Source organism: Camellia sinensis, chromosome 10, assembly GCF_055761805.1.
Source record: "Camellia sinensis isolate YWXY chromosome 10, ASM5576180v1, whole genome shotgun sequence".
In the NCBI taxonomy this organism is placed as follows: Eukaryota; Viridiplantae; Streptophyta; class Magnoliopsida; order Ericales; family Theaceae; genus Camellia; species Camellia sinensis.
The window spans coordinates 146,912,450-146,926,251 of NC_138970.1; the positions used below are offsets into that span (position 1 = coordinate 146,912,450).

A 13,802-nucleotide genomic window follows, 5' to 3' on the forward strand; every position below is an offset into this window, starting at 1 on the left:
CTAAGAAACCAACCCAAGTGTGAAAACAACAAAGCAGAATTAATAGCAAAATTTCAAAAACTCAGGCCCCAAAAAATTTTCGAAGAACCCAATCCCTACATGGCTGAGGCACGGATAAGGCAAGTGAAGAAAATATTGGAGACACTAGAGATTCAGAACGAGCAGGACCAAGTGTCCCTTGCTTCATTTCTCTTTGACGGGGAGGCCAATTTCTGGTAGACAATGATTAAGGAAAGCCGTCAGGTGGCAGACCTCTCTTGGAGACAATTCGAGGAATTGTTTATGGAAAAGTACTTCCCAAACTCAGTACGGCAGGAGATGATCCAAGAATTTCTCCAACTGAAACAAAGAGGCATGACTGTGACACAGTATGCCAATCGATTTGAGGCCCTTTCTCGCCATGCCACAGCTATAGTGGCAAATGAAACAGATAAGGTAAGGCGCTTCGAGTGGGGACTTGACTCGGGGATCCGAGATAAGCTGGTTGCAATGCAGCTACCTACTTATGCACAGGTAGTAGATAGGGCTCTTACCTTAGAAAGAGAAAAGATGGACACTGCAAGGACTCAAGGTTAGCAGTCTAGAGCCAACCAGCCAATAAGTGGAGGACCCTTAAGGAACAACAGGACCCCTGCTGCCTTGGCACCTTATGCTAGGGGGCCACAACAACAGCAAGGGTACAATCCTGAACAGCGTAATAGGGAAGGGGCTAGAAGGTGTTATGAATGTGGCCAAGAAGGGCATTTTAGGAACAATTGCCCTCAGAGGTCAGGCTACTACGTCAATCAAGGGGAGGCCACTCAACGAAATACATGCGTACCAACTCAGGGATTGCGAGCTGCGCAAAATTCCCAATCTGGCAGAGGTCAACCGCCAGCTAATCGAAATGTGGGGCAATCAAGGACTCAACAACCAGGAGATGCCAATGCAAGGAAACCTTGGGTGCCAAACCAGGGTGCCACCGGAAGAGTCTTTGCACTCCAAGAAGGAGAAGACGATGGAAATCCTTCAATGATTCGAGGTGTACTCATCCTTATGAACTCTTGTGTACAAGTCTTGTTTGATTCTGGAGCATCACACTCTTTCATATCTGCTTCATGTGTTGCAACTTTGGGATTCAAGCCTGAAAAATTAGAAACACCTATGAGTGTAGCTTCACCGCTAGGAGGTCAAACTCGAGTAGATCTCGTATGCAAATCATGTGAACTAGGAGTCTTTAGCTTACGTTTAACTTGCGACCCACGAGTCATGGAAATGTCAAATTTTGACGTTATCCTAGGAATGGACTGGTTATCAGCCCATAGAGCCACCATTGATTGCTATCGAAAGACGGTGACTGTTTACTCTCAAGATGGAATGCGATTCCAATTTAAGGGGGATAAACAAGATTCCCTATCACTAACATTTGGAAAGTCAAAGTGGCATGATCACCTAGCTGGGTGGCTAGCCAGCTTAGTTCTGGAAGACAAAGATCGTATAGAACTAGGACTACCTTGTGTGGTGTGCGAGTATACTGATGTGTTTCCAGAGGAGTTACCAGGACTACCCCCAAAATGGGAAGTGGACTTTACCATTGAACTACAACCTGGTACATCACCGATCTCAATGGCACCACATCGTATGGCACCAGCTGAATTGAGAGAGCTAAAGACACAGTTGCAAGAATTGTTGGACAAGGAATTATAAGGCCAAGCACGTCCCCGTGGGGAGCACCAGCCTTATTTGCTAAAAAGAAATATGGGACACTTAGGTTGTGCATTGATTACCGACAACTCAATAGAGTTACCATTAAGAATCGGTATCCATTACCTAGAATTGATGACCTTTTCGATCAGCTTAGAGGGGCAAATTATTTCTCAAAGATAGACCTCAGGTCTGGGTATCACCAATTGCGTGTTAGGGAAGAAAATATTCTTAAGACTGCGTTTCGAACCGGTTACGGCCACTATGAATTCGTAGTGATGCCATTCGGCCTAACCAATGCACCGGGCGTGTTCATGAGCTTAATGAACAAAATATTCACACCTTACTTAGATCAATTTGTAGTAGTTTTCATAGATGATATTTTGGTGTACTCCAAGTCTGAAGGAGGCCATGAACAACATTTGAGAATAGTACTTCAAACTTTGAGAAAGAACCAATTGTATGCTAAGGCTAGTAAATATGAGTCCTGGATGGGGGAAGTAAAGTTTTTAGGTCAGATGGTATCTGAAAAGGGAATATCAGTAGACCCAACTAAAGTATAAGCAGTGACAGAATGAAAGCAACCTAAGAACACATTTAAGATTCGTAGTTTCTTAAGATTGGCCGGTTACTATCGAAGATTCATTCAAGACTTTTCAAAATTGGCCAAACCAATGACACATTTAACTCAAAAAGGGGTAAAGTTTGAATGGAACGAGTCTTGTGAAAATTCATTCCAAGAACTCAAGAAAAGATTGACGAGTGCCCCTATTCTCATAGTGCCAGAATGTGACGTTGGGTACAACGTGTATTGTGATGCTTCCAAAGAATGACTGGGGTGCATATTGATGCAGAATGGCAAGGTGGTGGCATATGGATCAAGGCAATTAAAGAACCATGAAAATAATTATCCCACCCATGACTTGGAGTTTGCAGCTATAGTTCACGCACTCAAAATTTGGAGACACTACTTGTATGGTGAAAAGTTTGAGATATTCACCGATCACAAAAGCTTGAAGTATCCGTTCACCCAAAGGGATTTAAACATGCGTCAGAGACGTTAGATGAAGTATCTCGAGGATTATCAATTTACCCTTTCCTATTATCCCGGCAAGGCTAACGTGGTGGCAGATGCCCTAAGTCGCAAGAATAGAGGGATTGTTACTAGTTTAGCACTTAGAAAATGGAATATGGTTGGAACTCTCAATGAATTTGGGGTACAATTGGGGGTTCAAGATGAAGAGGCTTACCTTGGTGCTCAGATCGCTACGCCTAAAATTTCGAGCGAGATATTGGAATCACAAAAGTACGATCAGGAGGTAGCATTCATCAAGGCACAAATGGAATCTAGTGAAACCATGCCTAGTTGGGAAATTCACACTGATGGGAGTTTGAAATATCAAGGTCGAATGTTCGTGCCAAGTGACAACTCACTAAGGGAAAAGGTACTTATGGAATTCCACCATTCAGTGTTTGCAGTACATCCGGGAGGTACTAAGATGTACCAAGACTTAAAACGCCAATATTGGTGGGGCGGAATGAAAAGAGATATAGCAAAGTTTGTGTCTCAGTGCTTGACATGTCAACAAGTAAAGGCTGAACATCAAAGGCCGGCAGGAACACTTCAACCTTTACCAATTCCGGAGTGGAAATGGGAACACATAACCATGGATTTTGTAACAGGTTTGCCTCGGTCACCACAGGGACATGACGGCGTGTGGGTGGTGGTAGACCGATTAACTAAGACAGTCTGGTTCTTACCTGTCGGGTCATCAGATACGTTGGATTCACTCAGTAGCTTGTTCATCAAAGAAGTGATCAGATTACACGGAGTGCCGGTTAGCATCGTGTCTGATCGTGATCCTCGATTCACTTCTCAATTTTGGCAGAGCTTGCAGAAGGCAATGGGAACAAACCTATGCTTGAGCACAGCATTTCACCCACAAACCGATGGGCAGTCTGAAAGGACGATACAAACCTTGGAGGATATGCTTCGAGCTTGCGTTATGGATTTTAAGGGAAGTTGGGAGAAACACCTACCTCTTATTGAGTTTGTTTACAACAATAGTTTCGAAGCTAGTATTGGAATGGCACCGTATGAAGCACTTTATGGCCGACCTTGTCGGTCACCAGTCTGTTGGACTGAAGTAGGGGAAGTAACCTTGTTAGGACCAGACTTGGTTCAAGAGACCACTGAGAAGATAAAACTGATCAAACAACGGCTAACCACAACCCAAAGTCGACAAAAGAGTTATGCGGATCAAAGGAGACGACCCTTAACATTTGAAGTAGGGGATCATGTTTTTCTCAAAGTTCGACCTCGTCGAGGTGCTACACGATTTGGGAAGAAAGGGAAACTTGCACCTCGGTATGTGGGACCCTTCGAAATCCTAAGCAAAGTAGGAGAAGTGGCGTATCGTTTGGCTTTACCACCTCAACTGGCTGGAGTAGATAATGTTTTTCACATCTCTATGCTACGGAAATACGAGCCACACCCTTCTCACATCATTAATTGGGAGGAAGTTAATCTTGATGAAGATGTGACATTTGAAGAGAAACCTGTCAAGATTTTAGATCGTCGCGAGAATGAATTACGAGGTAAAACCATACCATTGGTTCGAGTTCTTTGGAGACATCGTGGGACGGAAGAGTCAATGTAGGAACGAGAAGATATGATACGTGCCAATTACCTTCAGCTTTTTGAGTCTAAAGGTACGAATTAATTTCAATGACGAAATTTTTTTTTAGGAGGGTAGATTGTGAAAACCCCACATTTAATTATTCTTAAAAGAAAATAAATTAATTAATTAATTAATTAATTTTATCTACAGTCTATCTGAATTGTATATTAGTGTAAAAATTAGTTTTAAATTGACCCAATTCAATCACTAATAATGGTGTGTTTGGTAACGTTTACGTTTTCAGTTTATATTTACAAAAATTTTATAAACTGGTTTTTGTTTATTTTTTGTTTATTTTTAGAAAAACATAAACTACAAACGCGTTTGGTAATTGACAAAATGTTTAAAAAATTTTAAAAATATAAAAAAGAGTGAGAAATGGCAAGTGGTGGCAAGTGGCAGCGGAAGACGATGGTGGAAAGTAGTGACGGTGGGTGGTGGGTAGCTGGTAGTGAAGGGTGGGTGGTGGTGGTGGGTGGGTGGTTGACGGCGGCGGGTGGTGGGTGGTAGCGAGTGGGCGGTGGTGGCGGGTGGTGGTGGTGGTGGTGGTGGTGGTGGCGGGTGGTGGTGGCGGGTGGTGGTGGTTTGTGGGTGGGTAACGGTGGCGGGTGGTGGGTGGTAGTGGGTGGGTGGTAGTGGCGGGTGGTGGGTGGTGTTGGCAGGTGGGTGGTGGATGGCGGGTGGTGGTGGTGGTGGTGGTGAGTGGGTAGGTGACTGTGCCGGGTGGTAGGTGGTAGCGAGTGGGTGGTGGTAGCGAGTGGGTGGTGGTGGTGGTGGTGGCGGGTGGTGGTAATGGGTGGTTGGCAGATGGCCAGTGGTGGCAGGTGGGTGGTGAGTGGTGGTGGCAAGTAGGTGGCAGGTGGCAGGTGGTGGTGGTGGTGGTGGTGGGCGGTGGATGGTAGTGGTGGGTGGTGGGTGGTGGCGGGTGGATGGCAGGTAGGTGGTGAGTGGTGGTGGTGGTTGGCGAGGGGTGGCAGGTGGGTGGTGGCCGGTAGGTGGTCGGTGGTCGGTAGGTGGCTGGTGGTGGCCAATGGTGGGTGGTGGTGACAGGTGGGTGGTGAGTGGTGGTGGCAGGTGGTGGTGGGGGGTGGGGGATGGGGGGTGGTGGCGAGTGGGTGGCAGGTAGGTGGTGGCCGGTGGGTGGGTGGCGGGTGGTGGTGGCGGATGGTGGTGGTGAGTGGTGGTGGCAGGTGGGTGGTGGGTGGTGGTGGCAGAAGACGGTGGTGGAAAATGGTGGCGGGTGGTGACTAGTGTTGGATAGTAAAAAAAAAAAAAACTGAAAACTCAAAATGAAAACACATTTTTTGTGTTTCCATTTTTTGGTCAAATTTATAAACTGAGACCACTGATTTATAAATCAAAAATTTTACCAAACAAGTTTTTATTTGAGTTTTTAAAATTTTTGTAAATATAAATAGAAAACTGAAAACGTAAGTGTTACCAAACGACACCTAATAAAGACATTATTAAGAATAATAATTTTGTGGGTGTTCAATATTTGTTGTTTATAAATTATTTTAATTAGGATTCAATATGATAATTATTCTTACTAAATACCTTAGTTAAAAATCTTAGTGTATCAATTTTCAGAAACCCACAAAAATACAAATACAAAAAAAAAAAAAAAAAAGGAATCAAACCTTTGCAGAAATTCGGTGGGGGCTTTCCACATGTTGGTTTGCATGCTTGTTTAGGGAAGAAGAGCTGATTATGCTCTTGAAATTGAGGAAAAGAGAACTTAGAATGAAGAGAAAGAAAGAAAGAGAGAGAGAGAGAGAGAGAGAGAGAGAGAGAGATATGTGCTCAACAAGCATTGTATATATATATATGCATGCAAGCATTCATTGTACATAGGTGTGCATGCAAGCATTCGGTGAAAAAAAACAAAAACAAAAACAAAAACAAAAAAAAAAAGAGAAATCCCTGAAGCAACCAAGCTTAGTAATAGGAGAGGAAGAAGAGTAGGAGATTAAGAAAGCCAAAATTCTCAACCATTTTGTCACCTTATTACTAAGTAAGAAAACCCTCTCAACCCTCTCATTTTTTTTATATTTGAGATTTTCAGATTATATACATATGATAAAATGTCTAAACTTATAGATATAATTTTATTTATAATTATATGAAAATTTATGATGGTATATCAAATTTGGACTTGCATATGTGTAGTTTATGCCATTAAAAAGATTATTGAAGATGTTATTTGGCCCTTTAAATCTGTCAAAAAGTTGTACGAATTTTTAGACAATTTTATACTCAAATTTTGAAGATGATTTCTTCTACAAATTTGTTGATAATGATGTCTAGTTCATCCAAAAAATGTTTCAACAATTATTGAGTTTTTTACGAATTTATAAATATTTTTAACCAAATTTGGAGCTATAGGCAGATTTTATTATGTGTTTGAAAAATCATTAAAATTTTTATATTAAACCAAATCTGATAATTTTTAAGCAAAAAATGAAATTTGAGAAGTCTAGTTTCATAATAAATTTTTATATCATGGAATTGATTTATAAATTTAAGTATAGAATTAATTTAAGAAAATGTGATAAATCTGTGTCATAAACACTCTTGGAATTTTTAAGAATTATTTATAATTTATTTTTGAAAAATTATTTCTTAAAAATGACAATAACATATTTATTGAGTATTCTGTAGATTTATATGAATTTTAGAGTTGTATAAGTAATTTATTTATAATTGTAATTGCAAGATATACATTCTGAAAATTTTGACAGATTAAGGAGGAATCAAAAACTATCTTTTCAATTGTTTATTTATAACTTATTTTTGGGAAATTCTTTCTGAAAAATGACCTAAACATATTTATCGAATATTCTGTACATTTTCACAAATTTTAGAACTGTATAAATAATTTATTTATAATTTTTATTACCTAAGGTATAACCTGAAAATTTCTGGACAGATTTAAGATCATCACTTCAATTATTTATTTGGATAAAAAATCAGTTATTGTGTTGGTCTAATTCATCAAATATTGTAAATTAGTAATCCATGTATGGGTGTATTATGGTTTATTTAATATTGTGCTAGTTTAATCTTATAGATTAAAAGTCCATGCATGTATGTAATTATGATTTATTTCTTCTTCTTTTTTGTATCTACATTATTATTTCATATCATAATTTAAATAAATTGTTTATTTAAATTTTGTACAATTGTTTATTATTGTGTGACATATGTAATATTTTATGTTGGGATTCTAATGAGTTGGTATAACATTATTGGTAATTAAAATTTGAATTTTTGTGAATATCTCAACAAGTAAAGAAACACGAAATTTAACCAATGATACATTAAAATGTAAAAGTGACGGGGTGAGCCCGGTTTAGAATCTTGCACAAGTGAGTTGCGAACCCTAACATGGCACGGGAAGGTATTTCGGCTCTTATTAGTGTAGACGATATAAGGTTGGTGGTGCGGGTGTCACAACATAGACAGTTCCCTTGGAGCAGACCGTGATATTACGACTCGGGTACGTAACTCTGGTACATGAGCATCATTGGTAGTTACAGAAAGTAACATTTTAATATTTGACCAAGGGGGAGTCAGAATTACCCGTGGCCATTGCTTAGTGGTTGAATGGAAATAGTGCTCCGCGATGAGTTACTAAATTTATCTGAAAAACTAAATCTATGAAAAAATTTTAAAAAAAATGTGGACATATTCCTTATGATGAAATATTGTTTCCGTTTGTTATATTTTTATTTGATTTATTATTATTATTGTAATTATTTCAACTGATAACATTTTTTTCATGCTTACTAAATGTTACTGGTTATTCTGTTATTACACATTATTCATAAATTGTGAGTATTATTATCGGGATGGGCATTTTCGGGTTGTAGTATCTTATTGAGCTCGTCGCTCACTGGTATTCCCGTTGCCCTGACGTTTTATGCCAGGTACCGAAGAAACCGAAGGAGACACCGAGGCCTTGCAAAGCGACACTCAGCCTTGGTTAGCTTGAAGAGTGCCCAAGTTCCATGAACCATTTCCTAAAAATTCTAGTTTTTTTTTTCTTAGTTTTCTTATTATATTTGTGTCATTTCGGTTATGTACTGAGACTAAGTTGTGATGTAAGAACTTTAAATTCTGGATTGTTAATTAATGGATGTTAGTAATCTTGGTGGCAATATTGATTTTAAGTTTCTAAATCTTATTATGATGTCCTTAAATTTGGAGCGTCACAAATACACACACCCTAAAAATGTTTATTAAATCAATGGAGAAACATTTTGTTTATCAAATTTGAATTTGATGAATATTCAAAAATATAAAGCATTGAAAAAAATTTCAACAAATTTGATGAAAATGAAAATTTGCGGTAAGAGAATAATTTTTAGAAAGATTTTGAAATTTTTTTGGTGAAATGGTTGGAATAGTTTATATCAAATCAACTTTTTTATTCAAATTTAGAATCAAAATGGATGAAAAAACTAATGAATAGTTGGAGATGCTCGAAGGATCTTTAATTTGGATTGAAAAGTTGAATTAATTAATTTGGGTTTTCATTTTTAAACCTATTAATGTCATAGGAGTTGAAACTATTTAGAGGCGCTTAAAATTTAACGAAATTTGGGGGGGGTCCAAGGTGGCCATCTTACTCGCCTTGGGCCAAGGCGGCCCTGACGGTGATCGAAGAAAGAGACGGTGACGATGCCACTAATTGTTAATTTTCAGTGATAATTTATAAATTGTCATAAAAAATATCACTAATTATAAATTTTAACTACAATTTAAAAAAATCGTCACAAAAAAATCATTAATTTTTAACCTTCAGCGACTAGTTAAAAAATTCGTCATAAAAAAAGTCATTAATTATAAGTTTTAGTGACAATTTATAAAAATTGTGATAGAAAAAAGTCACTAATAGTTAATTTTTAGCAACATATGCAAAAAATCGTCACAAAAAATTATTTTTAGCGACGATTTTAGTAGGATTTATTTTCAATAAGTTTTGATGAAAATTAAGTCCAATTATTATGAGAGTTGGGGTTCCTACTGTGAGGCCTATTGAGGGTGTGTCCCGAGTCTTTTTCGATAATCCAAACCATTCCTATTGTAAGATTCGTCGAATAGATCATTCACGCAAAAATCAAGCAAGTTGGACATTTGTGGCCTTATAATAAGTGCACATTTGTTTTTCAAAAAATAAACGGATAACATGATTTTAATAATTTTTTATAAAACAATTAGGAATTGATCATGTAGTTACAGATGTCTAATTAACTTGATTGTTTATATAAATGATATACTCAACAAACCTTACAGTATGAACGGTTAAGATTATCAAAATACAGTCAAAAAATATCTCTCCGAGACCTCATAGCAAGGTTGCTATACCATAAACCACAGTGGCAACCTTTAACTCACTATTATGACCTATTAATAGTTTACTCCAATTTTTTTTTTAATTTTTTATTGGCCTCATAAAGGAAAGAAACAAATCAATCAGCATCCTGGATGTCCAAGGCTACAAGATTGTGAATGTCTTCAGGCACTTCTTCGACCCAGGCTTGGAAGGCTTACATTTGGAGAGCTTTGTGGGCCACGCAGTGAGCAAACTTTGTGGCCCAGAGGGCATCTAAAATCTCAATATGTTAAAGTTAGGTTTTTTTAAAGAATTAGGGGAGGTTATTCTGATCATAAATGGTTGCCATTACCATATATACACGCCAGAACAATTTGTGATTTTGAACCTTTTTTTTTATTTTTTTATTTTTTTTACTAGCAAGAGAAATTTATTGGTGAGTGTATTGAGGTTAGGGTTTTGAAATAAGAAGAAGATGAAGGGGCAAATTTGACCTTTTACAACTGGATTAGACTTTGGCTGTTTTGCTTTCCATTTCAACTACGTGTTCCATCAATTCTGTCAATTTTGATCAAATAAATAACGCTAGGAGGTTAAATGCGAAATGGTTAAAATTATAATAGGTCTCTTTGACTATTTTAAAATGGTAAGAGAGTAAAGTACTCCCAAAATAAACAATAAGGAGGTAAATTTTACATGATGGATCTACATTCTCAAAAATTTGAAAAATATCATTTATTATATTAAAAAATTTTAAATTAATTAAAATTATAAGAGTTTGTATCCTTAAATTTTTTGTAGATAATTTCAAAATTATATAGAGTAGCCCTCCAATTTTTTAAACTATAGAGTAGCCCCCAAAGATATAACCTTGGATCCATCTTTTACCCGTTTATTTTTTATGGGGAGCTAAATTAATCCCAAACAATAAGATTAGGTATTTAGAAAATCACCTAAAGAATCATAAACATACACATCAACCATGATGGTTACTATTGTTCTAACAAAAAAAATATATACCGGAAGTTTTAAAGTTCCTGACAAGATTTTATATTTTAAAATCATTATATAATAATTTTGTAATCAATATTATTAAAATACATTATTTTTAATATATGTAACCAATTAATCATTTATATATTGATCTCCAGTTACCCAGATTTTTTTCTTATAATAATAGTGAAATATTATTTTAGATATATATAGAGGTAAAGTATTATGGGTTGAGTGTTCAACAAAGTTGACTAGGCCAATTGGATATTCAATGGAGTGCACGAGGTGTTTAAAGTGAAAATTTTCATATGTATTTGTGAATATGAGTTTCATTTGCTTTGTATTTAAGAGAAAAAAAGTATGAAATAAAATTATATGCAATATTTTTTTCTATATATATACTTAAAAAAAAATTTAAAAAAATCAAAGTGTTCAATTGAATACCCTCCCTATGGTGTAAAACCGCTCATGCACATCAAATCTGTCATTATAAAGATTATTTCACTCATATTACTCTGCTTGTATTTTTAATAGTTAATATGTGTTATGTTAACCATTAAAGTGAATACTATGTAACAAAGAAATCAATTAGCCATTCTGCAATCAATTGGAGAGGAGAGGCAAAAAAAAATTACCACTGTCCTGTTGTCTTTCCATCTATTGTTTATTAACAGTAATATTATATATGTGAAATTTTTATCTGGAAATTTACTTAGAATTATTAATAGGTGGCCTAGATCCATTCAACACATGAATCTCACATTACACTAATTCTCAAAATAAGGATACAATTTTTGAGTTCATTTCATATCAAACAAAAGGTGATCCATACGTTTTAAGTACTAAAAACATGAAAAAATAATTCTAAGAAGTGATTAGAAAACAAATTGTATTATATTGATTTATATAATAAGATATTAGTTACACTTTTTTTTTTGTTACAGGAAAATCCTCCCTACCTTCCCGCAGGTCCAAGGCAACACCCCTTGCAGAGATCACCAGAGTGTCCTGTTAGCCGTTCCGAGCGAAGAGACTATAACCTGAGAACTTGTCGCGACCTCCTAAGACAAGCTCCGCTTAAATCAGGACGTCCTGTTAGCCGTTCCGAGCGAGGAGACTACAACCTGAGAACTTGTCCCGACCTCCCAAGACAAGCTCCGCTTAAGTCAAGACTCGCACAGCGGAGGAGCATTGAACCCACACCAAGTGCGAGTGCTAATTAGATAACTTGAGGTCCAACCTCCTAACCAACTGTGTTTCGCCCAGGAGATTGGCCCAAGAGCATTGAACGCGCACCAAGTGCTGATTAGACAACTTGAGGTCCAACCTCCTAACCAACTATATTTCACCCAGGAGATTGGCTCAAGAAGAAAGAATTGAACTCATGACCTTAGGACTTAAACCCCAAGTCTTAACGATAATGCCACCCACCCTTAGGTTGTATTAGTTACACTTATAATGAATTTGTTCACACACTTTATTTTCTGAACTAATTAATTTATAGAAAATTGTGTAAATTGAAACATGTAAGCATGGTATTTCTTACTTTTTGGGTAAAAAAAAACTTTGATATCATTTCACTTCCTGAGTACTGTGGATGTCCAAGACTTTACAATACTCAACATAGTACAAAATACAAGAACAGTGAATCATTTTCACTACCTAATAAAGAAAAAGAAAACATAGATCATACAAATTCAAACACTTACACTTGTATCAAGAAACACCTATATGAAAAATAAAATGGGTAACAAAAAAACAAAAAAAAAAATTTACACTTGTCTCAAGAAACAACTATAGGAAAAGAGAATGAGCAAGAGAAAGTTGTGCCCGCTAGTGTAGTTGATCAGAATTCATACATCTCTTCATTAGGTCACCAGTTCAAGTCTTATGACAAGTAATATTTTGTTTCTCAAGCTTAGAATACCCAAAAAAAAAAGAACTTGTCACACTAACATGGATGATAGTTCATGAGAAGAGACCAACCTTTTATAAATCTCCAAAACTAACTTTCCATCTACAATTTCATCACTAGAAGAGACCATCATTGGAAGCGATCGACCTTTGGGAATTCTTTTCCCTCCAAACAGGTCTATATCATTGTCACCCACCATGCGCACCATCATACCAACATAAGCTTCGTGAAACTTTGCCAGAAGCTTCATCGGCGAAAGCAAAGCAACCTTAAATCTCAGTTTTGGAGACAGTCTTATCTTCCATACCCGGCGGCGATTTTTGCTTCCACTTCCAAGCCTTGTGATCTTCATTCTCTTGTTATTAGTTGTGTTGTCAAGTCTTTGGTATCTCCTTCTCCTCAAGTACCTCTTGAGGTTTTGAAATGTTGTTGCAGGAGCAGTGTCCATTTTTTGTTAGAGAGAGAGAGAGAGAGAGAGAGAGAGGGTAGATCTGGGTGTTATGGGAAGATACAGGAGGAGACTTTATATAGAAGATGATGGCAAGTTGGAATGGAATTTATTGATGGGGTTTTGATATATATTTTTATATATATTGAATTGTTCGTGATTATAACATGATAACCAAGTTGAGAGCACCACTTACTAAAATCAAAGTGTTGTCTTAGATATATTGTAATTAATTGTCACAACATTAAGCTTGAAAAACAAATTTAATTTTTGATCTTGAGTAGCAAAGTGATTGAATACATGTGTAATTTGTCAGCAATTGTCAAGTGTTATTTAAACATTGTGTCAAAAAATTAGATCTAATTTTCAAGCCCAGTAATATGTCAATCAATTAGGATAAGAAAATGATATACAAGTTTATTTTATAGACCCACATTTTAGACCCAGTAAGGTGTCAATAAGATAATTGATTAATGATTATAAAATAAATGATAGAGAATTGATTTAGATATTTTAATAGAGTGCCATATTATTGAGTTTAAAAAGTATGTCAAATTTTTTGACCTAAACAGCAATGCTCTAAAATATTAAAGGTAACATTTTATCTCATATCTTCTCTAATTATCAATCAATCATATCACTTGGTTACACATCATTAAATTTATAAAAAAAAAATAGATCTAAAATATGAATTTATATATTATTTTTCAAATGATTAATGAGATTTTTTACTGGGTCGAATAC

General features: G+C 36.4%; 2 protein-coding genes across 2 annotated transcripts; one reads left to right on the forward strand and one right to left on the reverse strand.

The window, feature by feature from the left end:
- Positions 1–222: 222 nt before the first annotated feature.
- Positions 223–1,686, forward strand: LOC145800754 (uncharacterized). Its single transcript, XM_082890488.1, has 2 exons — positions 223–513; positions 580–1,686. Exons 1-2 carry the CDS (start codon positions 223–225, stop codon positions 1,684–1,686), a joined length of 1,398 nt encoding a protein of 465 aa, XP_082746614.1.
- A 10,667-nt stretch (positions 1,687–12,353) lies between these two features.
- LOC114293161 (uncharacterized) lies at positions 12,354–13,058 on the reverse strand. Its single transcript, XM_028237197.1, has 2 exons — positions 12,682–13,058; positions 12,354–12,357 (listed from the first exon to the last, which is right to left on the reverse strand). The coding sequence occupies exons 1-2, from the start codon at positions 13,056–13,058 to the stop codon at positions 12,354–12,356; spliced, it is 381 nt and encodes a 126-aa protein (XP_028092998.1).
- Positions 13,059–13,802: the final 744 nt, after the last annotated feature.